The following is a 27,351-nucleotide window of genomic DNA, read 5'->3' on the forward strand; positions in this document are numbered from 1 at the left end:
GTGATGCCTACGACTGCTTCATCGTTGCACCAGACTGCACTGCGTTTATGTTGCCAGAACTTCCCCCACACATAACATGCTACTGCAATGGGATAAATTTCATGCAATGCAGAGGAGGAATCAAGCTTGGGAAAGTAATGAGGCCATTTGCTGGTGAACCATTGACCTTGGAAATACCTCCAAATCCCACGGAAGGCATAGCATCTGTGGAACATTTTAGTGAATCAGAGGAATATACCAAATCATCATAGAAATACGATACACCATTCCACTGATCCAGCAAACAAGACCAAAACTTCAAATCAGAGCAGCAACTTTCATCCAATAGAATACTGTCATACAAATTAGGCACGGACAAAGCCATGTCCAGCAGTAGCAGCAGCACTGGAAATAAATGAGCGACCCTGGGGGACAACACACATTGTGAAATTTAGATGGTTAAGGAGAGAGAGCATTTGCTGTTTTGTCACTTCCTTGGATGCAATAAAAGACATTTATTTCATGAATATGCTCGAGTTTTTCAACTGAAAGAGAAGCATTCATTTTTGCTGTATCCAGAGTAATGTCCAGGAACTTGAGGCGAGTAGCTGGATCAGTCATTTTCTTGTCAGGAAGAGGGACGCTCAGATAATTGAACAGGTGTTTCAATTTGGACAATGAGGAGCCAGATTTGTTGTGCGGAGGGTCTATCAGCAGAAAGTCAGTTGAGGAGGTGAGGAAGCTTGATGAAATTGACGAATTGCTAAAACAAAAACAGAGATAAGACAGATGCAATGCTATTTCACTAGATATACCGGTAATCTTAAACAGCCGGTGGTAAAGCACATTGCTGTAAGCACAGACCTGCCAGTACCTGTGTTAGTAATCTTAAAGTTGTCAATGACCAGCCAAAACAGTCTCCTCTCCTGACGCAAATTCTCAGCAGCTGAAATTGGCCCTCCTAAATGTCTGACCACTGAATAATAAAACTTTTCTAGTTAATGTTCTGATAACAGAAAAAAACTTACACTGCATTTTCTTAGTTGAAACTTGGCTCAAAAATGACACTGGTACAGCAACGATGCTTGAGGTTTATCAATCAGCCAGACAAAACAGGAGAGGAGGGGAGGTTGCAGCTATATTCTCCTCACAGCTTGTATTTAAAGTCATTGAACTGGGTGAATTTATGTCAATGGACTATCTTGCTATTGAGCTCAAAGCAGAATCAGTACTCTTTGTTACATTATACCAGCCACCAAAACACCAATATTTATACAGGAGTTCTCTGAGATAACCTTAACTAGAACTAAAAAGGAATTTAAAGTTCAAAAGAGGCTTTTAGATGATAAAGCTGAAGCTAAATTTTCTGATCTTATGAGATCATTCAAGCCACACAGTCACAACTGCTCTCTATATGACATGGTAGAAGATCTCAATGGTGCACTGTCATCTGTGTTAAATACTGTTGCTCCACTAAAAGTCAAAAAGAGGTCGACCAACAGAATCTCCCCATGGTTAAACAGTAATAATGTTAATGAGATCAGGAGGAACTGTCAAGCAACTGACAGAAAATGGAAGAAAACCAAGCTCACAGTTCACTGTGATATATACAAAGAAGCCATGACTGCCTATAACAAAGCTGTACACATGGCAAGAAAGAAGCACTTCTCTAAAATGATTCTCTAAAATGATTACAGAGAACGCAGGAAACTCTAGAGTACTGAATCAAGATTCAAGATTCAATAATTTATTGCCATATCAACCTTACAGTTGATTTGGAATTTGTTTCGGTGCACTCAACCACAACAAAATATAATAACACAGTATACACAAGTCCACAGAAAACACACTGCCACAATTACAATAAAATAAATACAATTAGTGCAACTATATGGCCCATGGCAACAGGGTTTGAGAGACAGTAAGCGTTGCTGAGGAAGATGATGAGGCTTGGGCATTCTCCAGACACTGGAGACAAGCATGAATTACATGAATACTATTTACCAGAGACTGGAGAGTTGATGTGAGGGCATTATCTGATGGGTGAAGGGTTGCATTTGATTGGTCAAGATGAGCAGGGCTGGCAGAGACATTCTTATGCTTGACTTGAGAAGCTACTTAATATGTTTTCTTTGAGCGTCTGTGACCAGGAGCTGCTGTAGGGCCAGAGGTTGAAGGGGGCTCATCCCAAACTGGTGTTTTACAAAACACTTCATTAGCCAAGTCATGAAGCTGCAACAGACATGGAGCCAAAGTAATACCCTGAGCTTTTAACATCTCCAGAATTTCTGAACGTGATTCTCCTTGATGAGCAGCAATAAAAGCACTGAACCGAGTTGCAGATGAGGTAGATGCTGATTAAAATAAGTCAGCATGGATCAGTTCCGTTTCTGAGTCCGACACCATAAAATAAGATGACAGCCAGAGAATTAGCAGCAAAATGTAAACTTGCCATACACAACCTGCACAATGACAGATGAGTGCATAACACCAACAAGAATGCATTAAAGGCAGAGAAACGTATTTAAAAAGACAGCAGCAAGATGGCAGGCTATAACAACGGAGGTGTGTTGCTGTGCTATTGGATAGATGTGAACAGCTGGTACCTCAGTTGACAGCCCCAGACAATGACAGCAAGCGAAATCATGAGTGAGCATGCATGAGAGATGTGAATGGCAGGATAAAATGAGAAATATAACTACAGGCCTATGCATGCAAAAGATAGTCTTCCTGACTGAACTTTCACTAAAGCTTCATTTACAGCCAGTAACAACCAGTTACAGCCAGTTAAAATCAGTGAGAACAAGTTACAGCCAGTTAAAACCAGTTAGAATCAGTTACAGCCAAGTAGACCCAGTCAACAGTTAACATTAATATCTGTATTTTAAGTATTTGTAGTAACAGTACCTTCTTGGTCCCATATAGACTCTCCAGCAGTTTGTCCTGAGCGTTCTCAAAACGTTGATCCAGACTGGCAACACTCTTCTGAACCAACGTCCACATCATGTAGTTATTCAACAGACTGGAGACAGAGAGACGGACAGGCAAGAGAGAGAGAGACAGGGAGAGAGACAGGGAAAGAGAGAATTTTGAATTTTCAAAAACTTTTATTCACACAATCAAGTCAACAGAGCATCAACAACAAAAACACAAAATTCAGCCCAGCATGCGTCCAAAACAGAGCTCCTCCTCATCAACAGAGCACAGCCATTTATTTTGTTCTTCCTGCTGATGTAAACAGCCAACTTAGCTTGGCCCAGCAGAAAGTGGAACTGGCATGTTATATCCGGTAACTAGGCTTTGCATGTAACTAACCTCTTCCTAACCTGGCACCTCTAGTCTACACCAACTGGCCTTTAACAGAGAACCACACAGTTATGAGGTTTAAAACCCAGCTTTGAACACTTTGCTTTGCTGCAGGCAGCCCATGTGGTTCAAGACACCACATGGTCTGGCCTTTTGTCTCTTTAGTATTCTTTGTTGGCCATATTGTCTGCATGCCGTGTGTTCAGCCATCTTTGACTTCAGCCATCTTGCTATTGTTTTACACACACACACGCACACACACACACACTTGTATATAGGTACATTTAGCTAGATTAATATTGTGTGTTTTGCTCTTTTTGTTAAATAAATGCTTTTGGATATACATGTTGCCTGTTTTAATGTTGCACAAGAATGAGTTTTGCCAACCTCTGCTCTGCAAATAACTCCAAAATCCTTCAGCCATAACTAGCTATTGACATGGTAATTTTGGTTATAGTTATGAAGTTAATCATTAATCAGAATTCCAAATTTATAGCTTAGTAAACTTTGAGACTGACTTGGCTCTTTTTTCGAGACTCCAGGGTGGTACCCCGTTGTTATTAATAACTTCCATTGATTTTAATAATCAATAATTATCTTTGATAAACTTGAATTATCGCTGATAGCCAAACTTGTAGCCAGGGCCCAACAAAATGGTGCCCCGTGTGAGGCAGAGTATTGTTGGCAATTATTCATAATTGTGCATTAATTTCAGCATAATTTTGGCCAGTACCAAAATTTTGGAATTTAAAACTTTAGACTATCCAAAAGCCTTTAGATTCAACACAACTAGTCTCCCACAGGAGTAGATATCTAGCTGTACTTACAAGTGCAATGTGGTGAGATTTGATTTTTCAAATCAAATTTAGCTAAAGCAATTAATAACCCAAATCTTAGGTTATTGGTAACTACAACTTTAAGCCCTCATAGTGTTACACTAAGAGCTTGCTGTTGCTGCTAGCCACTCAGGTTGTATCTACTATGTAGGAAGTGTAAGAACTTCAGTTCAGCATTCAAATACCATATATTCAATGCAATCTAGTGAAGCTGTCAGAATTGTCTGTTGATTGAAGTGCTCCCCTTTTTAATTAAAACACAGCGTGCCACTAGCCCTGTTACACATAGAGAGCTTGTACTTGGCTGTTACTGCCATGCATTCCAAGCCGAGTCAGAAATAGAGCCTATGAGATAAAGCCACAGGGTGCAACCAGCCCTGTGAGGTTATCCTCTGACTGTTACTGCCCTGCATCTCAGCTACTTCATGTTGAAATCTGTTGTGCCCACTAGAGCCACTAAACAGTGCCGAAGCTACCCCTCTTCCACAGGAAGCTACTCCCCATAGTGTAGGCCACCACATTGTCTGGTTAGGCTAGTGTACTGCCCAAACTACCCTACAAAGTGTCTGCCATGCAACACCATAGCCAAACACATTGACTAGACAACTGCTTAATCTAGCCCTCTGTTCCAGAGACAACAATGGAGAACCCCTGTGAAGAGCAGTTTATGTCTTCCCTAGCACACAGCCTAGAACCTGGCTACCTCCACTGAGAGACAGAGCTAACAGCTACCTGACTTCCCATCTCTCTGAAACAGACACTGAGGAGATATGTAGTTTATCCTCTAGAAGATACTCTGACCAGTGTTTTTCTCAGCCACTAATGCATGACACATTCATCTGTGCTCATCCCTCTTATAGATCTGGCCAAGTTTTTGGAGACATTGAAGATGTACTGTAAACTGGATTTGGCTTTTCCCAATATCTCACCACTGCTGCAAAGAGCTGTAGAGGGATTTTGTTCCTCTAAGATTTTTCCAAAGAAAAAATTAAATACATCTTTAAAATTGATTGAGCTTCACTTAACTTTAAAATACAATGCTTAGAAACCAAGTGTGGCTCTGGATGGTTCCTGTCCATTTCTGGGTTTTCTGTGCAGGTAAAATCACCTCCAAGGAGCAGAAACTCGTCAGAATGACACTGTTTAATTACATTACTTAAAACATTATAGAAGCCAAGTCTTTCAGCGCCTACGGTTGGAGCATAAATGTTGATAAAAAGCATTTGTACTTTTTAAAATTCAGACCTTAGTTTTAAAATCTGTCCTGCCATGTCTTCCTCAACAACAATTTTAATGTGATTAAAATTCTGGGAAAATAAAATTCCAACCCCACCACTCATGCTGGTTTTATAACCTCACCTTCCCACGCTCTCCTCCATTCAGCAGCAGTTTCTACAGTGCTGTGAGTTTCCTGGGTAAAGGCTCCATTCAGATTTGAAGTGCCGATATTTAAAGTGCACATGCGCGAAATGGGACAAACCAGGGATAAAAACACACAAAACAGGAAGACTACAAACACATTATTAATCAGTGCGTATTTGATTTTTCACCTTCAGAACTATTTTTTTCAATCTGAAGGTCTCCTGATCAGAGAAAACGGGCTGTCCAAACTCTCCCGTGTTTTTCATGTAAACGTTGACTGAGTTCAGAAAAAGTTGTAGGTCTGGAAAATAACTTGTCATCCTTGACTTGTCCGAGCCCCTTTGTGTCCTGCAAAAACTTTTTTATCCTAGTGAAAGAATATCCACTCTCTAAGTTCTCAGCCATTTCATTTTCACAGTCAGTCTACGGTTTCCTCTGGTTGAGAGGATGGACACTCTGTAACTGTCTTTGACACCCTTTTCATTCTGCTTTCAACTTGTTTGGCTTCTGTGTTTTTTTATCTCACTGATGATTTCACAACATCTTCATCCATCACTCCTCCTCCTCCTCTAGCACAGACTCTGCCACCCTGGCAGCAGTCTATCTCACGCTGCTCACATTGTCCTCCTCCTGACTTTTGCTTTCATTTACCTGTTTGACATTTGACTCTGTTCCCAAATCAGTTTGTGAATCAAGTGTCTCCATGTCATTTTTCTCAGTTATGCTTGTGTCACATTGTCTGTCGCCATCCTGAAATGCTGTGCTGCTGGCTGCAGCACAGACCAGTGCCCCTGGCAGTGGGACACCCGCCGAAAATGACAGTCTAGGCAGCTCCATGCCCAGAACTAGAACCGATGGCCCAGGTGGCTCTGCATCTGGAGCCAGACTGACTGGCCTCACCCCTTCCAGGCAGGAGTGAATGAGGTGCCCCTCTAAACCACAACCAACATATCTGTCAATATGTGTATTGTGTAACCAAAATCATCTACTTTGAATTTGACAGAAAGGTGTAATTCATCCTCATTTCTATTAAGAATCATGAGGACCTGTCTGCAGAAAGACATGACATGTTCTCGCTCGTGCCTGGACAACTCTTACGCCAGCACCGCATTTCTAATGAATGGTGGAACATTGAAAATGATAACTTTTTTAGCGAGGTTAACAAGTGAGAACAACAGAGTGAAGGTGTCTTGAATAACCAAACTGGTCTCAACAACACGATTCACTTAGTCCACACTGTCCAAAAACAAACCACAGCGTTGTTCAACCTGGAGGCAGATCTGACACTGCCGTACCCGACAACCTCACCAATAGCCAGACCACACTCATCCACACTGCATCTAACCACTGGAGAGAGAGAGACAGGGTGAGAGAGACAGATCTCACACCAACACTGCTTTCCAAACACTAATCACAGTCAACCAAACTATAACACAATGTAAAGAAACCTATCTGGAACATTGGGAAGAAGAAACTAAGAGTTAAAGTAGATCAGAATGTTATCTGGCCCTAAAAAGAGATGATGAACTGGCAGAATATCTCTCTGCTGTCAGGATATATTGTATATATACTGAAAATTATAATTAATATATGTCAATCTTAATTTTGTGTTCATGTTATTTTGTTTCATTGACTCTTGATGCTTTGTTGTTGTTACATGCATGCCAATAAAGCAAATTTGAATATGAATAAACAAAGAAGACAGGGAGAGAGACAGACAGACAGACAGGTGGTTAGAGTGGGGGCTGCTGTTACATCCATATTTACTTAACCTGAACAGCAGAAACTGTGATGTGCTGCTGGCAGCAGCAGGCAGGGGGCAGCAGAGGGTGCCAGTTTATAGACAGGAGTGTGTGTGTGTGTGTGTGTGTGCATGCGTGTGTGTTTCTGTTTATGTGTGTGTGTGTGTGTGTGCAGGTAAACAGGTCTGGCGAGTCTCACCTGTGGTCGGTCTTGTTGATGATGTCAGAGACCTGCTGCAGGTATTCTCTGGCGAAGAGGACAACAGGTTCGCTGTCATTGAGCTCCAGAGGAGACAGAGAGGATGACAGGTAGTCCAGCCAGTCCACAGCCGGGGCCAGCAGCTAGGGACACAACCATACAACTTTTATGTTGGTATTTATTCTGGGACTTCCTGTCCTGATGCTGGTATCTGTCTGTCTCTCTCAGTATATCCTCAGTGTGGGAACAGACTGCACCACCTGGTGAGGACGTGTTGAGATGAAAAACTAATCCCTGCTGTGTCCTGGTGGTCCACAGCTTTACAGAGCTCATTACAGAACTCAGCCGCCTACCCGCCCACATGCCTGCATGAATCCTAATAACAAATATATTCTTGTATTTCAGTGTTGAGGTGGCTGTACTGTGACACACCTGTCTGCAGGTAGGTGTGTGTGCAGATAGGGGGCACTGTGAGTCTGATGCTTCTTACTGTAACTGAACCAATGGGAACAGAGGAAGCTGCTGCCCTGACCTTAACTTCTAGAATAGAATTTAAAATCCTTCTCCTAACTTACAAAGCCCTTAATGGTCAGGTACCATCATATCTTAAAGAGCTCATAGTACCATATTATCCCACTAGAACACTACTCATCTACCAGATTGGGTCCGGGGTGCAGACACCCTCTCTATGTTTAAGAGTAGGCTTAAAACTTTCCTTTTTGATAAAGCTTATAGTTAGGGCCGACCAGGCTCACCTTGGACCAGCCCTTAGTTATGCTGCTATAGGCTGGGGGACTTCCCATGATGCACTGAGCTCCTCTCTCCTCCCCCGCCTCTTCATTTGTACACATTCATGTACCATTAATGCATGTTACTAACAAGACTTCTTCTCCGGAGTTTTTGTGCTTTCTGGTCTCACAGGTTCCTGTGGATCAGGGTCACGGACCACCTAGTTATGGATCACAGGCTTCCATGGCTGTGGGGACCCTGTGCTGCTGTGGTCCTGCTTGATGCCCACTCTGGCTATTATTACCATTAGTCATATTTCTATCATTATTATCATTGTTATTGTTATTATTGTTGTTATTCTGCTTCTCTGTGTCTCTCCCTCTTTCTTTCTCTCTCAACCCAACCGGTCAAAGCAGATGGTGTCCACCTAGAGTCCAGTTCTGCTTGAGATTTCTTCCCATTAAAGGGGAGTTTTTCCTTGCTGCTGTCACCAAGTGCTGCTCATGGAGGAATTGTTGGGTCTCTGTAAATCAAAGAATATGGTCTAGACCTCCTCTATGTGAAAAGTGCCCTGAGATAACTTCTGTTGTGATTTGGTTCTATATAAATAAAATTGAAAATTGACTTTATCTCTGTAAGAAGCCTCACCTGTGTGAACACCTGATGTGTCTCCTCTGTGTTTATATAATCTGTTATCTAACTGCTCTGCCTCAGCAGCACATAGCAACCCCTGCAGCACATAGCAACAGCTCTTAGCAACAGTCGCCATGGTGACCCCACAAGCATCAGCAGCCCCAGGCTAAAGGACAGAGAGCCGCAGCAGAGACTGCAGCGCACGGTCATGCAGCAATACTACTGACATTGCAACCAGTACTACTGACTGTACTACTGATCCTACTACTGAGAGCACAACCAATACTACTAAGAAGAATACAACTGACAGTACCAAATACGATACTACTTGTATACCTCTGCTGAGAAGTATACAACTGACAGTATTACATATGACACTACTGAGAAGAATACTGACAGTACTACATATGATCCTTCTGACAGTAATATGGATAGTACTGATGGTACTATACATACATACATAAAATACTACTGATAATAGTATATCCTTATTGTTTATTTGGGTCCCTGAAGTATTTTCTAATCTTCTGATAAAATAAACAATAACTTAAAATCACGTTTATCAATAAAACAAGCAAAAGAAGCTGAAAACAAAGATCAGAAGAAGAAAGTGGTCAGTCGACATGAAAAAAGAGATGATGTGTAGATCTCAGGTGTGAACTTACCTGTAACTCAGCAATAGTGACTTTGTGGTAGATCTTCTCCTCGTCACGGTGTTGGTCCTGGGGGACGGTGATGTTAGCGAGCGCTGTCTCAAAGTCCAGAATCTGCTGCATCTGCAGGTGTGTCGCTGCCCTCTCACCGCCCAGCAGCATCCCCAGCTCCACCATGTAGTCCAGGTACGCCAGCAGCACCTGGAAGTCACACACCAGGTCACCACACACTCATACTGAGAGCGACACATCCACTGTAACACTCAGGTATTCTCACCTTCTCATTGGCTGTCTTGTTGAGGTAATAGTCCCGGGACGGCAAGAAGAGCCCTGATTGGTCCACCTGTGAGGAGGTCAACAGGTTAGTGAAATCACATTATTGGATGTCCAACAAAGCAGCTTCGGAGAGATGCTACAACTGCGTCAGCCTCTAAGACACCTGTAATCACCTGTGGACCAGTCAGCTTTCTGATTGGTCGACAGGTGACGACAGTTGTGTTTATGTGTATCTGTGTCAGCTTTAAGAAACAGTTTTCTGCAGGGATCTTGGTTTAGGTTTCTTTTAGAGCTGCTACAGAGTCATCAATTAATCATTAGTCCGGTCTTTAAAATATAAAGTGTTTTCCAGAAGTCAACCTAACATGTTTAAATCACCAACAGTCCAAAAACTAAAGACATTCAGCTTACAGCACAGTCTCACCACAAGGTCCTTTTAGTGGCTGTTCTGGAGCTTTCAGTCGTGTCATATGACTTCCCTCAGCAGAGTTAAATAGTAGATGTTGAAATGTCTTGTCCACGTTTGGATTTTATAGATATTAACACACAGACCAGAAGAGCTACGACAATAAAACCTCATGGTAGCTTCATAACCATCCCAGTGAAACGGAAGTTAGAGCATCTTTAGCTTCTGGACTGTGACTTATTTCCCAATGAAATGGAATATTCTTCAGTTCTCCCATTCATTTGAATAGGGATAGTGCGTTTCCTCTGCGGACATTTTGGCCACTGTGGTGCCTTACCGGACTGCAGCCGGAAAGTTGAGCCAGAGTCAACTTTTGGAGAAACACAACCCGACTTCACTGCAGCTGAAGGCTGCGGTGGCCAATCACAGCCAGAGATCAGACTGATCAGAGCTGTAAACTCTGCCATGAGGGAAGACAAAGACATTACTAAGTGAGGGGAGGACATTTCTCTTAATTTGATAATGTTAAAAGTAAAGTTAGGCTTTGCTGTCGGCTTCCCGACTCATGTTAAAAAAGACGAGAGAAAGAGAGAGAGCAGCGGTGGTCGAGCGAGCTAGAGAGTGAATGAAGAAAGGGAGTGCTGTAGCAGGAGTCTCAGTGAACCAGATCAATAAAACGTTTTCTGATTGTTTGACAACGGTTATGTTCCAGAGCACAAATAAACAGGCCCACGCACTTCCGCTCAACCCTGCGGCTGAACGCTGCACTGCCTGATTTGGTCTGAATACGGCTGAAGTGCAGGATGAGTCAAACATCTGAAACAGTTTTACACAAAGAGAAACAAGGGATTTTGATGTAAAATTACTCTGATACAGATTTTGGCATATAACAAGAGATAAATGAACGATGGGATTAAAACTGGAAAAATGTAATTTTCATTTAACTGGGTCTTCACAGTGAAATTAAAATGTCACTTTAAGTATGTGTATAAATAAAAAGGCCTACTCAATAAAACAGTATATATCAAACAAGTAGCAGCAAGAACAGGTAGGCATTCTATTGAAATTAATACCAGATGCTCCAAGGGGCATCTGATGTGCACGTTTTCACCTGTCTTCAGGTGATCTTGTATAGGAGGTAGAGAGCAGAAAAGGTGGAAATCACTTAGTATTGTGGAAGTAACCTTTGATTCATTTGTTTATCACTCGGGTCTTGAGACAGATCACTAGGTGTAAAATTTTTGAGTTTCTTATCCAGGAAGATAGCCTTTGAGAAGCCCTGTTGAATTTACATGTGAATTAAGTTTACCAGATACCCCCCAAGGCAGACAGAGATATTACATTTTCTTAGGTGTTGAAGGGATTAGCCAAATAGGCACCGGTGGACTGAATCACATTGTATTTTTAATTAGGCTCTCTGGCATTTTCCTGAGTTTTATTCACCTTTTGTTGTCACTCAGACCTCTGGATTAGCAGCCCAGAACCTATTGTTTGTTTTATCTTTTGTATAATGGTATAAAGCCTTACTCTGGATGTCAGAAGAGATTCAGAAAAGATTTCATGACTGCCGTGAACTTTCTTTCTATTGCACCGTGTTGCTTAAGTAAACACACTTTTTTCAATCTGGATCTTGACTTTTCTTCCACGAAAGATTTCTTCCACAGTGTACAGCTGTTTTAATGACTAGCCCAAACAGAAGCCAACAATTATCCACTTAAGAAAAGTTCCACAAATACCACAAGTGTTTTTAAGGGTATTTAAATTTTTATGAATTTATTCAGATTGTTTTGCTAGGCTAGTCTTGCTAGGTCTATGAAACCTGCTATAAATCATTTAACGTGTCAGTTTTATTGTACATAATATTTAGGGAGATACACAAATTACCGATGAAAATCGTGTTTCTAAAAAAAAACCCATCTTGACTATATTTGAAAACTTATGCATCATATGTGAGTAGGGAAAACATTGGGATATGGTAAAGCAGCATCTTCAACTATATCTTTCACAATATCGCACCCTTTGTCAGTACTTTGCTTTGGACCGTTATATCTAAACAACCTTCTGAAATGGCTTAGACTCAAAAATACCATATGTATCCTTTAATGTTGTATCACTGTTATTATTTAGAAGTTTGCATTTGTCCATTCTACAGATTAGCACACTGCTTTACAAATCTAAAGCATTCATTAAAATTATTTAAGTTATGTATACAAGTATTTTACAGAAATAAATCCCCCTCTGACCCCCCATGGTGGGTGATGTGTCTTCCTCAAGCTCGGGTCCTCTACCAGAGTTCTGGGAGTTTGAGGGGTCTGTGCAGTATCTCAGCTGTTCCTAGGACTGGGCTCTTCTGGACAGAGACCTCAGATGTTGTACCTGGAATCTGCTGGAGCCACTCTCCCAGTTTGTGGGTCACAGCCCCCAGTGCTCCAATTACCACTGGCACCACTGTTGCCTTTACTCCCCACATCTTTTCTAGCTCCTCTTTCAGCCCTTGATATTTTTCAAGCTTCTTGTGTTCCTTCTTCTTGATGTTGCTGACGCTGGGGATTGCTACGCCTATAACCACTGCCTTCTTCTGTTGTTTGTCGATCAACACAGTCCGGTTGGTTAGCCATCACCAGTTTGTCAGTCTAGATCTGGAAGTCCCACAGGATCTTGGCTTGGTCATTCTCAACCACCTTAGGAGGTGTCTTCCCTTGTGACCTTGGGACCTCCAGCCCATACTCAGTGCAGATGTTCCTGTACACTATGCCAGCCACTTGGTTATGGCGTTCCATGTACGCTGTTGCTGCCTGCATCTTACACCCTACTATTATGTGCTGAACTGTCTCAGGAGCATCTTTGCACAGCCTGCACCTGGGGTCCTGTCTGGTGTGGTAGATCCCCGCCTCTATTGATCTTGTACTGAGTGCCTGTTCTTGTGCTGCCATGGTCAGTGCTTCTGTGCTGTCCTTCAGTCCAGCCTTTTCCAGCCACTGGTAGGATTTCTTGTTATCAGCCACTTCTTCTATCTGTCGGTGGTACATGCCGTGTAGGGGTTGTCCCTCCATGATGGTTCCTCCTCCTCCTCCGCATCATCGGGTTTCTGCTGCCTGAGGTATTCACTTAGCAGTTCATCTTTGGGGCCATCTTCCTGATGTATACCTGGATCTTGGTTGTTTTGTCCTGGACTGTGGCTCTGATGCTCACCAGTTCTCAGCCTCCCTCATTCCGCTTAGTGTACAGTCTCAGGGTGCTGGACTTGGGATGAAACCCTCCCTGCATTGTGAGGAGCTTTCTTGTTTGGATATCAGTGGCCTCTATCTCCTCCTTTGGCCAGCTTATTATACCAGGGGGGTATCTGATGACTGGCAAGGCATACGTGTTGATGGCTCGTATCTTGTTCTTCCCATTCAGCCGACTTTTCAGGACCTGCCTTACTCTGTGTAGGTATTTGGCTGTGGCTGACTTCCTTGTGGCCTCCTCAAGGTTCCCATTTGCCTGTGGGATCCCAAGGTATTTGTAGCTGTCCTGAACATCTGCAATGCTGCCTTCTGGTAGTTCAATCCCCTCAGTACTGATCATCTTCCCTCTCTTTGATACCATCCGACACTTATTTAGTCACTTTCTTTCAGCAACAACACTTGCAAAGCACTTTGTCGTTGCTGTAGATCTTGGTGATGTGGATCAGTGAGTCGATGTCTCACTCATTCCTGGCATACAGCAATCCACTTCACTCTTTGTGATAACCTGGCTGAGGGGATTCAGGCCTATGCAGAACAGCAGCGGGGATAATGCATCACCTTGGTATATGCCGCACTTGATGGTAACTTGTGCAATTGGCTTTGAGTTGACCTAAAGAGTTGGCCTCCAGAGAAATTTATTGAGTAGTGTGCTACAAATGACGATTTTAAGTGATTGAATAACTGAAGAACAGGCAAGTAATATCATGTCTAACCTGAAATCAGCAGTAACTGATGAAACTGCTACATTTAGTTCAGTGTCAGAGTTGTTTGATAGTTTGGGTATTAACCAACAAAAGTTTCAATCAGCATTTGAATGCATTGGGGAGAAGACACAAGTTGTGTTGAAACCTCAACCTACAGATGTGTAGGTGAATCCATTCAACAAGGACTTACTTAAGGGTTGGGATGCTAACATGGACATTCATTATATGGTAGACGCATATGCCTGCATCGTGTATATTATTTCTTATATATCAAAAGCTGAATGAGAGATGGGATTATTGCTAAGCAATGTTCAGCATGAGGCAACAAAACAAGGTAATACAGATGACAAAAAGGACTTTGAAAAGTTAGGCAGTGTGTATCTACACAACGATTATGTGTGTGCACAAGGAGCAGTGTACAGGTTGACTAATATGCATTTAAAGCAATGTTACTTTAAGGATGAGTTCATTCCCACAGGTGATAATCCTATGTTATGTGTGCCATTTAAGGTACTTAAACAAAAAGGAAATGCACAAGGGTCTCAGTGAAAAGGACATGTGGATGATGAATCATGTGGATCATTATAAAGCCAGGCCAGAGGAGGACATTTTTAATGAGATGTATTTAACTACATTCGTGTCTGAATATAGAGTTTTAGCCAAGACAGAGAAAGCCACAGATCTATTCTATTCATGTCTCTCTCTATGCAAAGGGTTAGACAGTTAGACAGACAAAAAATGAGTGGCAAGAACCCTAAACCTTTCCATGTTTTACTACAGGTGGTGCTGCGATAGGCAAATCACCTTTATTTTACCAAGCAAGACATTAAGAACAGTTTCTTATTTAAAATGACGGCCTGGCAAGTGCCAGAAGACACTTGGAAGGGGGAAGGAGGGTAGGGGATAACAACAACAACAACAAAAGTAACAACTAATCAAACAGAAGTAAACAATTACAAGTAAAACATATACAAATATTAACCAAATAGAAGTAAAACATTCACAAGTATTATTAAATATATCCATAAGTAGGCCCTTAAAAACAGAGACTGAGATAAACTTATCCAGTTTTAGTGTTTTTGTAATAAATTCCAATCATTAGCAGCAGCAGACTGGAATGACAACAGGCAAAAGGATGTGTTGGATTTAGAGGCATTTACTCTGATGTAAGAGGAAGACCATGTATAGTACTTGGCCACAAATATTGGCTGCAATAAATTACTTAAATAGGGGGGTTTTATAAATAAGTGTAAGCCAGTGTATGTTATGACAAGTATGCAGAGAGGACCATTTAACCAGAGAATACAGGAGACACTGGTGTGTTTTAAATGGGGTGTTCATAGCAAATTGAATAGCAGAATGATAAACTGTGTCAAGCTTTTGAAGTGTTGTTTTCCAAGCCAATATATGAATTGTATCCCCATAATCAAACAAGGGAAGTATGATCAATCATGCGTTTGGCAGCAGATGTAAACGAGGAACGATGTCTATATAGAAAAACAAGTTTTGCTTTGACCTTAGACTGCAACATGGTAACATGATGAGAGAAGGACAATGCACTATCTAGCCAGATTCCTAGGTGTTTACAAACTGTTACCTGCTCTAGGATGGTTCCATCTCTCGTGGTAATGTTCAAGATGGAAGGGGACACAGCACCCTTCCGACCAAACTACATACCTTTAGTCTTAGCAATTAATGGCAGATTGAGGTTATTAAAAGCCTGCTGTATTTCAAGAAAACTATCCTGAAATGATTTTATCACTGCATCGGGAGTTGGACCAGTGGTATACAAGATTGTATCATCAGCATATAAATGAATATAGGAATTATTAGCAACATAAGGAATATCATTAGTAAATATGGAGAAGAGAGTGGTACCAAATATTGAGCCCTGGGGAATGCCTGAAGATATTTGGAGGGGCTGCGAGAGATGGAGGTCTAAATCTACATACTGGACCCTGCTAGAGAGGTAGTTAGAAAACCAGGCCACTGAGTGACCAGAGACCCCAATACTATCTAGTCTATTTAATAAGATGGAATGATCCACTGAGTCAAACACATTCGCTCGGTCAATAAATATTGCAACACAATATTGCATGGCGTCCAGTGCAGATGGGGTTCAACTCCCTACCGTGTCCTTGCTTATTATTAGGGCTAAGGCTACAGTTTACATATGACATTCCATGCCAATACACCACATTGCTGCAAACACAGCTTTACTACTAAATGTCTTGAGAACCCTCAATATATTTCCAGAACGTCACAGGTATACTTCTTTGTAGATATGTGCCAGTAGTGATGAAATACAACCTCACTTCCTGCTTACTATAAAAAGAAAGTAACACCATCATGACACTTCTTGGGTAGCATCAGAATATGGCCTAGCAGTTAAATATGAAGTTTTATGACAATACACCAGTTGTTGCAGGGATAGAGCTTTACCCCCTCTTTGGCAGCAACACCATCTCAAAAACTCCAAAGCTTCACAATTTAGCATCACTACTGTCTTTCAAATTTGCTGACCAAATTTGAGGTGGATCCTATTAACCCGCTATGTGAAGTTGGTAACCCTAGCCCTGATTTCATATTGCCAGTAGGTGGCACTATGACTCAATACTAACATGTAGATATCCTCAAGCCTGAAATTTTTCAAGCATCTAAGCCCCTAAAAAATGCAATGGCATACTAGAATACTACTACTACCACTACTGATACTGATAATAATAATAATAATAATAATAATAATAATAATAATCTCTACAAAACAATGGGTTCCTCGCACTACTAGTACTACTACCACTACTACTACTACTACTACTAATAATAATAATAATGTCTTAAGAGTGAATGTAAAGTCGTTGAAACAAAATAATTAATTTATATGCATCGAACACAAATTTATAACATAATATAATTAAGCAATATCTCACGACTGGCTGTGGTATATTGTGATTATATCACATCTAAGGGGCGTTGTTCATCTGACAACCTCATTCATCAGGTGTGAGATACAGCTTTCATAAAACAGATACCAAATATTACAATATAGAAATTATAGACACAATCCAATAAAAGCAGTTTTATTATATAACAATTACATTATATTAAAAAAACAATTTGCAATAAAGTAGTTCCCAGTTGCCTGTGGTTGTTATGCAACGTTAGTAAACTGCTAAATTAATGTTCAAGCTAGTCAGCCATCTAACCAGAGTTTATTTAATTTGAACATTCCCATTACTTGTACAGCCACGGAAAAACATGCTGCATCACTGGGGTCATGTTGCAGTAACGTCAGGCCGACTTGTTTTGTTAGGAGATGCACTGCTTGGTGTGGCAAAGATTCTTCTCCACCGTCCTCTCTGGACATCGAGCTTTGGTCAGCAGTAGTTCTGCAGATAGCTCTCATATTCATGCTTATGGACATTATCTTTCTTGCTTCAAGGCATCTGAAAGCTTTTGCACCACAGTACAGTGGAGACAGCAGCTGGTGGAACTCTTCATCGTCCACGCTTGCTTACAGATGGCAGGCAATATTTTAACAGTAGCCGCAGAGTGATAATTAAAATTAGAGCTTCATAGCCGTATGCTCATTGTACCACAGCTATCAACTAATCCGACTGCAAGATTTTAACTACCTGTTTTATAATAACTGAAAATACTTTTCCACCTCCTGTACCACCAATAAAATGTTCAAGGTTCTAACCTATTTACACTTTATTTTATTTAATATAAATATATATATATAAATAAATTTAATATCTGTGAATCCAATTCCAAAAATTAAAAATTTACTTAAAAGCATAAAGACGACTGATTTTCCAAAATAAGTTGGACTTCAGTTCTTATTCGAACTATTTGAAACAGGAGTAAAGAGCTTATGTGTCAGCTGGTTTTACCTCCTTGAACTTGTTCCTCATGTCAACGCGTGGCAGTAAAAGTGAAGACCTCTACCTCCTGGTTCTGTTTCTGGTAATGTTTCAGGCTCTGGTTCTGGCTCACCTGGATGATGTTGCTGTTGGAGTTCTTGGGGTCGGCGGTGACCCCCACACTGAAGAAGGGCTGAGCCCTGTACGGACCGGAGACCACCTTCAGGACCTCCATGAAGTTGTCCTTCTCCCAGGGCCCCGTCATGTTCCAGCCGCCGATCTGCAGACACATAAGTTCATCACACCGTTACCTCCACAACAACACAATCAGTGATGCTGTTATCACAGTGACCAGGTGTTACCTTGGTGATGAGGTCTATAAGAGGCTGAGCTCCCAGCTCCTCGATCCTCTGTGTGTTGAGACAGGACAGGTAGTAGGACTGAGTCTTCCTCTCCGCCTCGCTGCTGCCATTAAACGTCCCGTTTTCTGAAACACACAAATCAGCAGAGTTGAATGATCTGAGGTGGAGGAATACACACATCTCACAGAGCAGATGCACTTCCATTTTATAAAATGTATCAATCCACGCAATTTTTTCTCCTCTGTTGCATTTAGTGAAACATAATCTGCATAGAAAGCTGTTTAAATCACACAATTATCCCACTGTATATGTGTTTTGAACTTATTAACAGTATCTGCAGTATCAGCTTCCAGTCTGTCTGTCGGTTTCTCTACAGGCAGATTCACCTCGCCTGTTACGGTGGGAGGGGAAAAAAATCAATTAATTTATTTATTCTTTTTAAATTTAGTGAAAGCCTCCTGATCTATTGTATGGAGGGTAAATAATCCTCCTTTTATTCTTTGGAGAGGGCAAGCTTCAATGATACGTTCCATTGTTTGCTCCCTTCCACAAGCACGGTGAGCTTGGGCTGCTGGTAGGAGGTCAGAGAGGACAGCAGGAGGTCAGAGAGGACAGCAGGAGGTCAGAGAGGACAGTAGAAGGTCAGACAGGACAGTAGGAGGTCAGAGAGGACAGCAGGAGGTCAGAGAGGACAGCAGGAGGTCAGAGAGGACAGTAGGAGGTCAGAGAGGGCAGCAGGAGGTCAGAGAGGACAGTAGGAGGTCAGAGAGGACAGTAGGAGGTCAGAGAGGACAGCAGGAGGTCAGAGAGGACAGTAGGAGGTCAGAGAGGACAGCAGGAGGTCAGAGAGGACAGCAGGAGGTCAGAGAGGACAGTAGGAGGTCAGAGAGGACAGTAGGAAGTCAGAGAGGACAGTAGAAGGTCAGAGAGGACAGCAGGAGGTCAGAGAGGACAGTAGGAGGTCAGAGAGGACAGTAGAAGGTCAGAGAGGACAGTAGGAGGTCAGAGAGGACAGTAGAAGGTCAGAGAGGACAGCAGGAGGTCAGAGAGGACAGTAGGAGGTCAGAGAGGACAGTAGGAAGTCAGAGAGGACAGCAGGAGGTCAGAGAGGACAGCAGGAGGTCAGAGAGGACAGTAGGAGGTCAGAGTGAGAAGGGTCCAACTGCAGCCTTGCAGACCCTACAAACTGCTTCCTCCACACCCACCTGTACACAACGCTACGGTGGCTGAGGAAGACAATGGACCATAGCAGATCAAAAATAAATGGAAAATGTTATTAAAGGTAGCAATCTTAGCAACTATTGAGCAAAGAAATGAGGATAACCTAGTCTATGTGTTTGAGCCACAGCAGTAAATAATGTGGTCTTATCAATGAATGAACTGCTAAAAATATATTTATACATAAATGTTGATACTTATGAACATCAATTTGTAGTTTTTATTACACCACATTAGGGGGCTCCACTAATGCACTGAATCACTCACATTTATTATTTTATATTATTTATGATGAATCAACAGTACTGGGGGTTCATTACAAAACCTTTACTGAAACCTTCATGCACTCTGTGGATGTAAACTATAAGATGTTCATTAACCACATTTTGTCGAAGTTTGGCATTTGACTTTCCTGATGTGCCATCTTTTCTTTTCCTGCGTCAACACTGGCTGAGCAGCTGAGATAAATGTCATAAAGTTTTGGACGTGGTCTCTTCTGTGACCCAACCAGCCCACAAACCATATTTGGAAATTCAACTTTCGTCAACCTCCTTCATGTTCTGCAGCTGGATATACTTGGTCAAGGGTGAGCAGTAGGAGGTCAGAGAGGACAGTAGGAGGTCAGAGTGGACAGTAGGAGGTCAGAGAGGACAGTAGGAAGTCAGAGTGGACAGTAGGAAGTCAGAGTGGACAGTAAGAGGTCAGAGAGGACAGTAGGAAGTCAGAGAGGACAGTAGGAGGTCAGAGAGGACAGTAGGAAGTCAGAGAGGACAGTAGGAGGTCAGAGTGGACAGTAGGAGGTCAGAGAGGACAGTAGGAAGTCAGAGAGGACAGTAGGAAGTCAGAGTGGACAGCTGGAGTTCAGAGACGACAGTAGGAGGTCAGAGAGGACAGTAGGAGGTCAGAGAGGACAGTAGGAAGTCAGAGTGGACAGCTGGAGTTCAGAGACGACAGTAGGAGGTCAGAGTGGACAGTAGGAAGTCAGAGTGGACAGTAGGAGGTCAGAGAGGACAGTAGGAGGTCAGAGAGGACAGTAGGAGGTCAGAGAGGACAGCTGGAGCTCAGAGACGACAGTAGGAGGTCAGAGAGGACAGTAGGAGGTCAGAGAGGACAGCAGGAGGTCAGAGAGGACAGTAGGAGGTCAGAGTGGACAGTAGGAAGTCAGAGTGGACAGTAGGAAGTCAGAGAGGACAGTAGAAGGTCAGAGAGGACAGCAGGAGGTCAGAGAGGACAGTAGGAGGTCAGAGTGGACAGTAGGAAGTCAGAGTGGACAGTACGAAGGCAGAGAGGACAGTAGGAAGTCAGAGTGGACAGTAGGAAGTCAGAGTGGACAGCTGGAGTTCAGAGAAGACAGTAGGAAGTCAGAGAAGACAGTAGGAGGTCAGAGAGGACAGTAGGAGGTCAGAGAGGACAGTACAAGGTCAGAGTTGAGATATGTTCCACTGTTCGCCCCTCTCCACAAGCACACAGTGAGCTTGGGCTGCCGGTAGGAGGTCAGAGAGGACAACAGAAGGTCAGAGAGGACAGTAGGAGGTCAGAGTGGACAGCAGGAGTTCAGAGTGGGCATTAGGAGGTCAGCATCTAACCCAGCAGATGTTTGAGGAGTGCCTGGTTCTGCTCCCAGATGCTGTTGAAGGTGGACCAGCGCGAGCGTCCATCGGGCAGTGGGTTTTTCCTTATCCAGCCTCCACAGGAGAACTGGTAGAAGTCGTGGCATGGGTCGGCGTTGCGGTCCATCGCCTCAACCATCTGACTGGCTACTGTCACGCACGCCTCCGACAGGCAAAGGCCACGCCCACCCTCTGCACAGCATCATGGGGAAAAAATAAAAAAGAAGAGGACTCAGTCTGAAGAAGGTTTCTGCTTCATGATTCAAGAAGAGAACAGAGAGGCAGCAGGGAGAGGAGGAGGTGCAACAGGAAGGAAACGATGGGTGGGGGAGGAAAGGAGGAGGCAGATAAGGATGGGTGGGGGGAGGAAATGAAGGGAGAGGAATGGGGAGAAAGGGAGGAGGAGGGAGGGAGGGAGAGGAGAGGAGGAGGGAAGGGAAGGAGAGGAGTATGTAGGGAAGGAGAGGAGGAGGAAGCGTGGAGGAGGAAGGGAAGGAGAGGAGCATGTAGGGAAGGAGAGGAGGAAGGAGGGAGGGAGGGAGGGAAGGAGAGGAGGAGGGAGGGAAGGAGAGGAGGAGGAAGCGTGGAGGAGGGAGGAAAGGAGAGGAGGAAGGAGGGAAGGAAAGGAGGAGGGAGGGAAGGAGAGGAGAGGAGGAGGAAGGGAAGGAGAGGAGTATGTAGGGAAGGAGAGGAGGAAGGAGGGAGGGAGGGAAGGAGAGGAGTATGTAGGGAAGGAGAGGAGGAAGGAGGGAGGGAGGGAAGGAGAGGAGGAGGGAGGGAAGGAGAGGAGGAGGAAGCGTGGAGGAGGGAGGAAAGGAGAGGAGGAAGGAGGGAGGGAGGGAAGGAGAGGAGGAAGGAGGGAGGGAGGGAAGGAGAGGAGGAAGGAGGGAGGGAGGGAAGGAGAGGAGTATGTAGGGAAGGAGAGGAGGAAGGAGGGAGGGAGGGAAGGAGAGGAGGAGGAAGCTTGGAGGAGGGAGGAAAGGAGAGGAGGAAGGAGGGAGGGAGGGAAGGAGAGGAGGAAGGAGGGAGGGAGGGAAGGAAGGAGAAGATAAAGGAAGTACTGAAGGAAAGGAGGAGTGTTAGCAGGGCAGACAGGTGCGTTACCTGAGCTGAATCTGAGCCCCAGCAGCAGCAGACAGACCAGCAGAGCCAGCAGAGCAGCCAGCAGCAGCACCGAAAGCAGAACCTCCAGCTGGGTCCTCCTGCCAAGGAAGTCCACACCCCCCTTCCTGAAGCCCACCTGAGAGAGACAGACAGGTGAGTCTGACAGACTAACAAACACCACACAGGTCTGTTGTACCATGCACTCCAGAACGATAAGGAGGAGCGCTTTCTAACGTGCTGCCTCTTTCTGCAGTGATCGGCAGGACATCGTTAGTGTGAACGCTGGTTCTAAGCTTCATTTCTTCTTCTTCTGTTTGATCGCTAACTTCTTCTGCATATTTTAAGCTACAGAAGTCATTCAAATATCAAAATGTTCAGCTCTTTAAGGACATTAATGCTATTACTTTTCTTCTTTGTACCTTTTATACTTTTAAAAATATTAAGCTTTTTTCAAATAATTTCTGACATTGAAATGAAACTTATTCCACTTTGAAATTCAACTACTTCCACATATTTCAGCTAGAGACTTCATTTAAGCTTTAAACTTTAAGCTTTAATACTTCTCCTCACCTACAAAGCTCTTAATGGTCAGGCACCATCATATCTTTAAGAGCTCATAGTACCGTATTACCCCACAAGAGCGCTGCGCTCCCAGTATGCAGCTTACTGGTGGTTCCTACAGTCTTTAAAAGTAGAATGGGAGGCAGAGCCTTCAGCTATCAGGCTCCTCTCCTGTGGAACCATCTACCAGATTTGGTCCGGGGTGCACACACCCTCTCTATGTTCTTCTCTCTCTCTCAACCCGACCGGTCAAAGCAGATGGCCGCCCACCTAGAGCCGGGTTCTGCTTGAGGTTTCTACCCGTTAAAGGGGAGTTTTTCCTTACCGCTGTCACCAGGTGCTGCTCATGGGGGAATTGTTGGGTCTCTGTAAATTAAAGAGTTGGGTCTTGACCTGCTCTATGTGAAAAGTGCCCTGAGATGACTTCTGTTGTGATTTAGTGCTAAATAAATAAAATTGAACTGAATTGAATTGAACTTAGTAAAAATCGTTTATCTTCTCCTGACTTATAGGCAGAAACTAAAATGTGCAAAGCCTGTGGTTAAAAGTGTGACAAGATGGATCAGTGAGTCAAAGCTGGAGCGACAGAAACTCACTGACATCGTGACATCACACAGCAGCTTCAGTGAGGAGTCCTGCTGCTGGCACTCAGATCCTCAACAGATCACACCTGTATATTTAATATATTTAATATGTATTATATGAATCTTCTGAAAACTGCTTTGGCAACAACATGTCCTTTTTGTTCATGCCAGTAACGCTATTTTTTTAAATTGAATTTGAATTGACTGGAGCTGTGTGACATCACAGGACTGAAGGACTACAGGTCTGTTGCGCTGACCTCTGATAGGCCTGTGTCGACCCACCTGAAGAACATTTTATATTTATTCTTGTTGTTTCTTTGATAAATTATCAATAAAAAAGAAAACAACTCTGTTGTTATTGATGCTGCTGCAGTGGTGTGTTATTGATCAGGATCAGTAATATTTAACCCTCGGGGGTCTGAGCCCATGTTTTCCTATTACTGGTGCCTCGACTCTCTAAATATATAAACATCTGTATAAATTAAATTCTGTAAGTTACAAGCAAGTAACTGGTATCACTTTTTTAATGTCTTTGCGTAGCTCAATAAACTTCAGATAACTATCTCGACGCATTATTTACTCTTTAAATGTTACTTCTGTGTTGCAGTAGATTTCTAAATGCTAAGCATATTTCACTCAAGCACACCGTCATTGGTTCAGCTCTTTGTGTTTAGTTCTCCACCCAGTAACAGAGCTTGTGATTGGACAAAAGAGAGTAAACATGGCTGCTAGTGATCTCATGCACCAAAACAGTAAAGGGTTGTTTGTACAGCCGATATTAGATAAATAAGTACATAAAACATAAAATTATCACTCTTATAATATTTCAAAAGTATCCAAAAACAGCACAGTGTTTCCTTGATGGATTATCAAGCCCCCTGGATGGATTATGAGAAGATACGACGGCTCGTTGTACCAGCTGGACGATGCACTACATACATCCGTTGAAGTGATGAGTGACTGATGAGACTCCAGAGGGTTAGAGGGCTGGTAGACTCCGTCAGATGAGTGGGGGTGGTGTCCAACGAGCTGAGTCTGAACCACCTGAACTCACCTGCAGCATCTTACACAGCTTAACCCCCCCCCCCCCCAGAGACTTGGTACCTGGGACCAGTTAGTCTCAGAGCTTTCAGCAGATTTGCAGCTCAGATCGTGCTATGTTCACTGACCTCCACTCTGTCAGGAGACGAGGCTGCCTCAGCTGGACCGTCCGACACTTCCTCCTCGTCCAACGTAGCTCGCTTATAACTGGACATCTGTAGAGACGACAGGCAGACAGGAACACTGATGCAGATAAATGAGAAATGAAATCAAATCTGCAGCCTGGAAACAGAACAGAGCTTCAGAAAGTTGTTTTATGGTCCTGAACCATCACAGAGACTCAGATCTGTAAATGAGATTCCAGTCTGAACTCTGAAGAACTGACAGCACTCTTAAACACATGAGAAAAAGCAAATTCGATCATTTTGTACAGTAGCAAAAGGTTTTTCTTTCTTTCTCCTGTTAATCACTTTCAGATCGATCAGCTCGATGTCGTGTTCGCAGCAGGACAAGAACTCAAACTGCAAGTAATTTCAATCATGAAGTATCAGAAGTCAACAGATATAAAGTCTTTTATTCCTTCAGTTGTTGGTTTTTAAATGTGATCTGGTGTGTTAGCAGCTGTCGTTCTCATGATACAGTATATATGTTTTATATCTTGCTGTTGTTATTGATCGCTGCATGTTTCTATGTTTATTATCAGATTGATCCTCTAGGATATTAAAGCCATTTGAGTATTTTACTTTAACTTTCCTACTTTACTTAACGAGGACTTTAAAGACAAAGAAGATAACTGACAGACAAACTGATAAATAATATAATCTTTTATTGCAGAGATTCAAGGACACTGAAGCAGAAAGCAGAGAGAGACTCTCTGTCTCTGTCACACCGATGCCGGGTTACTTCACATCAACATCACAGGCTGGACAGAGACGGAAGAGGTTATGACATCGGTGACACCTGGCCGTATCCATGGTGATCTGTCAGCAGGATGAACACGTCCTTCTGTCCGTCCTTTGAGTATCTACAGAGTCTCAACGTCCTGCAGGAAACTAAATGTGTCCAGCTGTTGCTCTGCTGCCTGCCTCTCTCTCCCTCTCTCTCTCTCTGTCACTCCCTCTCTCTCTCTCTGTCTTTCTGCCTCTCTCTCTCTCTCCCTCTCTCTCTCTCTCTCTCTCTCTCCCTCTCTCTCTCTCTCTCTCTCTCTCTCTCTCTCTCTCTCTCTCTCTCTCTCTCTCTGTCTCTCTCTCTCTCTCTCTCTCTCTCTCTCTGTGTCTCTTGAATGGAGCCAGGGATGATAGTAAAAGAGCTGCTGTCTTTAAGCTGATGGAGCTGAAGAACATAGATGTAATGCTGCTTCAGGAAACACACAGTAGTGCAGATAATGAAAGTGACTGGAGGAGAGGATGTAACGGGGAAGTCATTCTGAGCCATAAGTCCAGCTGTAGTGGAGGAGTGGGGATTGTCTTTTCCAGGAGCTTCTTGCCTTCTTCTTGTGAAGTTGAGGAAATTATTAAAGGCTGTTTATTGAAGGTCAAAGCTCAATTTGAAAATATTACTGTAGTTTTCTTCAATGTTTATGCACCAACCAAGGGGGTGGATAGACTAGCGGTACTAGATGTTTTATGTGACACTATCAGGAACTGCAGTAGTGATGAGTATTTGTTTTTAGGAGGTGATTTTAACTGTACTGAAAATCCAAAGCTGGATAGAAACCACCAAGAGCCTCATCCTGCTTCATCACGCAGGTTCAGACAGTTGACTGAAGCTCATGAGTTGTCAGATGTGTGGAGGATGTTTTATAAAAGTCACAGGCAGTACACCTGGAGTCACTCTAAAGACAATGTGTTATCTCTGGCCAGGCTGGACCGTCTGTATTCTTTTAAACATCACATGAACCTTTTTAAAAGTTGTCACATTAACCCAGTGGGCTTCTCTGATCACTGTCTGGTTTTTTGCTGTGTTTTTATAAAAAATGTGCGTTTACAGAGTGCTTACTGGCATTTTAACACTGCCCTGCTTCATGACAAGGCTTTTAGAGCAGCTTTTGAATGTTTTTGGTTTACCCACAGAAAATGTAAGTCTGACTTTGCCTGTGTTCAACAGTGGTGGGATTTTGGGAAATCACAGATTAAACAGCTGTGTCAGCAGTTCACTCGTAATGTCACTAGAGACATAACCAGATCTATGAGGGACCTGGAGACTCAGGTGGTAGAACTGCAGAGTTTAGCAGGTTCTACAGGAGATCGAGGGCTTTTAGATTCCCTCAAGTCTAAAAAGTCGGCTTTGGCCAACCTGCTGGGCATCGCAGCACAGGGAGCTCTGGTCAGGTCACGGTTCCTCGACATCACGCAGATGGACGCCCCCTCTCACTTCTTCTTTGGTCTGGAGAGGAAAAATGGACAGAGAAAGATTGTTCACTCTCTGCGATCCAGCAGCGGCTCTGCAATCTCAGATTCTTCTGAGATTAGGAAATTTGCAGTCAGATTTTATAAAGATCTGTATAAGAGTGAACTAACAGACAATCCAGATGTGTGCAGCAGCTTCTTCACTGGTCTTCCTCAGGTGGATGCTGGAGCCAATGCAAAGCTGGAGGCTCCGGTATCCATTAATGAACTGTATACTGCTCTGATGAGCTTACAGAGTGGAAGAGCTCCAGGTATAGACAGTCTGCCTGTTGACTTCTATAAATCCTTCTGGTCCGTGTTGGGCGAAGACCTGTTGGAGGTTGTCACAAGCAGCCTGGAGAGAGGACGGCTGCCTCTGAGCTGCAGGAGGGCGGTCATCACTTTGCTGCCCAAGAAGGGAGACCTGCAGGAGCTGAAGAACTGGAGACCTGTTTCTCTGCTCTGCACAGACTACAAGATACTGTCCAAGGTCCTGGCCAGCAGACTCAGAGAGGTGATGGCTTCTGTCATCCACACTGATCAGACATACTGCGTGCCCGGCAGGC

General features: G+C 43.3%; 1 protein-coding gene across 1 annotated transcript in view; it reads right to left on the reverse strand.

Annotated features, from left to right (window-relative positions):
• ece2b (endothelin converting enzyme 2b) overlaps window positions 1–27,351 on the reverse strand; it is a 58,327-nt gene that overhangs the window by 15,155 nt on the left and 15,821 nt on the right. Inside the window, exons 2-10 of the mRNA XM_067595723.1 lie at window positions 24,527–24,613; window positions 22,213–22,348; window positions 21,085–21,300; window positions 18,281–18,405; window positions 18,052–18,198; window positions 9,717–9,782; window positions 9,452–9,640; window positions 7,425–7,567; window positions 2,887–3,001 (exon numbers count right to left, since the gene is read on the reverse strand). Coding sequence (XP_067451824.1) covers window positions 2,887–3,001; window positions 7,425–7,567; window positions 9,452–9,640; window positions 9,717–9,782; window positions 18,052–18,198; window positions 18,281–18,405; window positions 21,085–21,300; window positions 22,213–22,348; window positions 24,527–24,613 — 1,224 coding nt within the window. The remainder of the gene's footprint in view (window positions 1–2,886; window positions 3,002–7,424; window positions 7,568–9,451; window positions 9,641–9,716; window positions 9,783–18,051; window positions 18,199–18,280; window positions 18,406–21,084; window positions 21,301–22,212; window positions 22,349–24,526; window positions 24,614–27,351) is intronic.

The sequence above is a fragment of the Thunnus thynnus genome, chromosome 7 (assembly GCF_963924715.1).
Source record: "Thunnus thynnus chromosome 7, fThuThy2.1, whole genome shotgun sequence".
NCBI lineage: Eukaryota > Metazoa > Chordata > Actinopteri > Scombriformes > Scombridae > Thunnus > Thunnus thynnus.